Genomic DNA, 1432 nt, shown 5'->3' with positions numbered 1-1432 from the left:
CCCCCTCCTCCGAGCCTCCCTCAGCAGAAGAACCGCTGTTCCCAGCCTGCAGAGCCCTCACTTAGCCTAACGCACCGGGGGTGGCCTGGGCTGGCCGTCTCCCTGTGAGGCCCAGTGTGCGTGTACAACGGCTCAGGCGGCTGCACGCACGTGTGTGGGTACACAAGGCAGTGGAGTGGGCGGGTGTTAACCGGCGCCGGCGGAGGGACGCTCTCACCTGCAATAAATAAGGACGGTGACGGCCCATGGGGCCTGTGCCTCTCCGAGCTGGGGGTCGGGGAAGGACGGCCGGGCTGTGCAGTTTCCCAACTTGATTGACAAACAGAACCCTTCTCCCGTGAATCATCCGGAGACCCAAGTGCTGGGGAACGCACTCTGGGGACCGTGGCCACGGCGGGGGCAGGCGGGAAGGGGCTGGGCCCAGGAGGTAGCAGCCACACCCACACCCTGGCCCGCAGGTGCGTGGTGCTGAAGCTGGCCAGCCTGGGCATGTTCTCCTTCTCGCTGGGCCAGACCATGCTGTGCCTCGGCCGCAACAAGACCAGCTGTGAGTCCCACGGCTACAACGCCTGTGACTACCAGGTGACGGGGCTCCGGCGGGGCCTGTCCCTTTGGGCGTCTCCCCACCTCTGTGACCTCCCTGCCCCTTTCACCTCCTGGTTCCTCTCCAGGTCTCACCTTTGCGAGAGGCTGGGGGGAGAGCTCCCCATACCTGGGCACACCTCCAGGGGGTGCTGTTTGCGCCACACGGCACAGTGCAGGGTGGCAGCCCTGGCGGGCGGTTTTCCCTGCGTGAGTCGTATCCCTGGGGCCGGGGCTTGACCTTAGCGATCCTATCAGGCTCCAGGCAAGGCTCCTGTCCACGGAGATACGCCCCCCCCCACGGGTGGGTGAGTGGTGGCTGGGCCCGGGGGTGGTGACCGGAATCATTCTGCCCAGTGCTGGGAGAACTCGGTGGCTGAGGAGCTGTACAAGCTGAGCATCTTCAACTTCCTGCTCACCGTGGCCTTCGCCTTCCTGGTCAGCCTGCCTAGGAGGTGAGCCTCGTGGGGACACCATGGGGTGGGGGTGGGGGGCCTGGGCATGTCTGGGGGTGGCCAGTGGCTGCAGCCGGGGGTGAGCAGTTCTGCACGTGTGTGTCCCTGTGGCTGAGTGTGGGATGGTCCGTGGCCGTGACCGTGATGGACGTGGTCCACACGCTCCTCCCGTGATGATGCTGGGCACGCCCTGTGCCCAGGATGCTGGTGGAGCGGTTCTCAGGCCGGTTCTGGACCTGGCTGGGCCGGGAGGAGTTCCTCGTGCCCACGAACGTGCTGGACATCGTGGCGGGGCAGACGGTCATCTGGATGGGCCTCTTCTACTGCCCCCTGCTGCCCCTGCTCCACAGCGTCTTCATATTCCTCACTTTCTACATCAAGAAGGTGTGGCTCGC

General features: G+C 65.6%; 1 protein-coding gene across 1 annotated transcript in view; it reads left to right on the top strand.

Moving 5' to 3' along the window:
* Positions 1-1432, top strand: part of TMC8 (transmembrane channel-like 8) — a 28898-nt gene that overhangs the window by 22465 nt on the left and 5001 nt on the right. Inside the window, exons 10-12 of the mRNA XM_014531729.1 lie at positions 459-582; positions 940-1037; positions 1238-1421. Coding sequence (XP_014387215.1) covers positions 459-582; positions 940-1037; positions 1238-1421 — 406 coding nt within the window. The remainder of the gene's footprint in view (positions 1-458; positions 583-939; positions 1038-1237; positions 1422-1432) is intronic.

Source organism: Myotis brandtii, unplaced genomic scaffold (assembly GCF_000412655.1).
Source record: "Myotis brandtii unplaced genomic scaffold, ASM41265v1 scaffold825, whole genome shotgun sequence".
NCBI classification, from domain to species: Eukaryota; Metazoa; Chordata; class Mammalia; order Chiroptera; family Vespertilionidae; genus Myotis; species Myotis brandtii.
The sequence above is the reverse complement of the archived record's forward strand: the minus strand, read 5'-3'. Positions and strand labels throughout refer to the sequence as shown.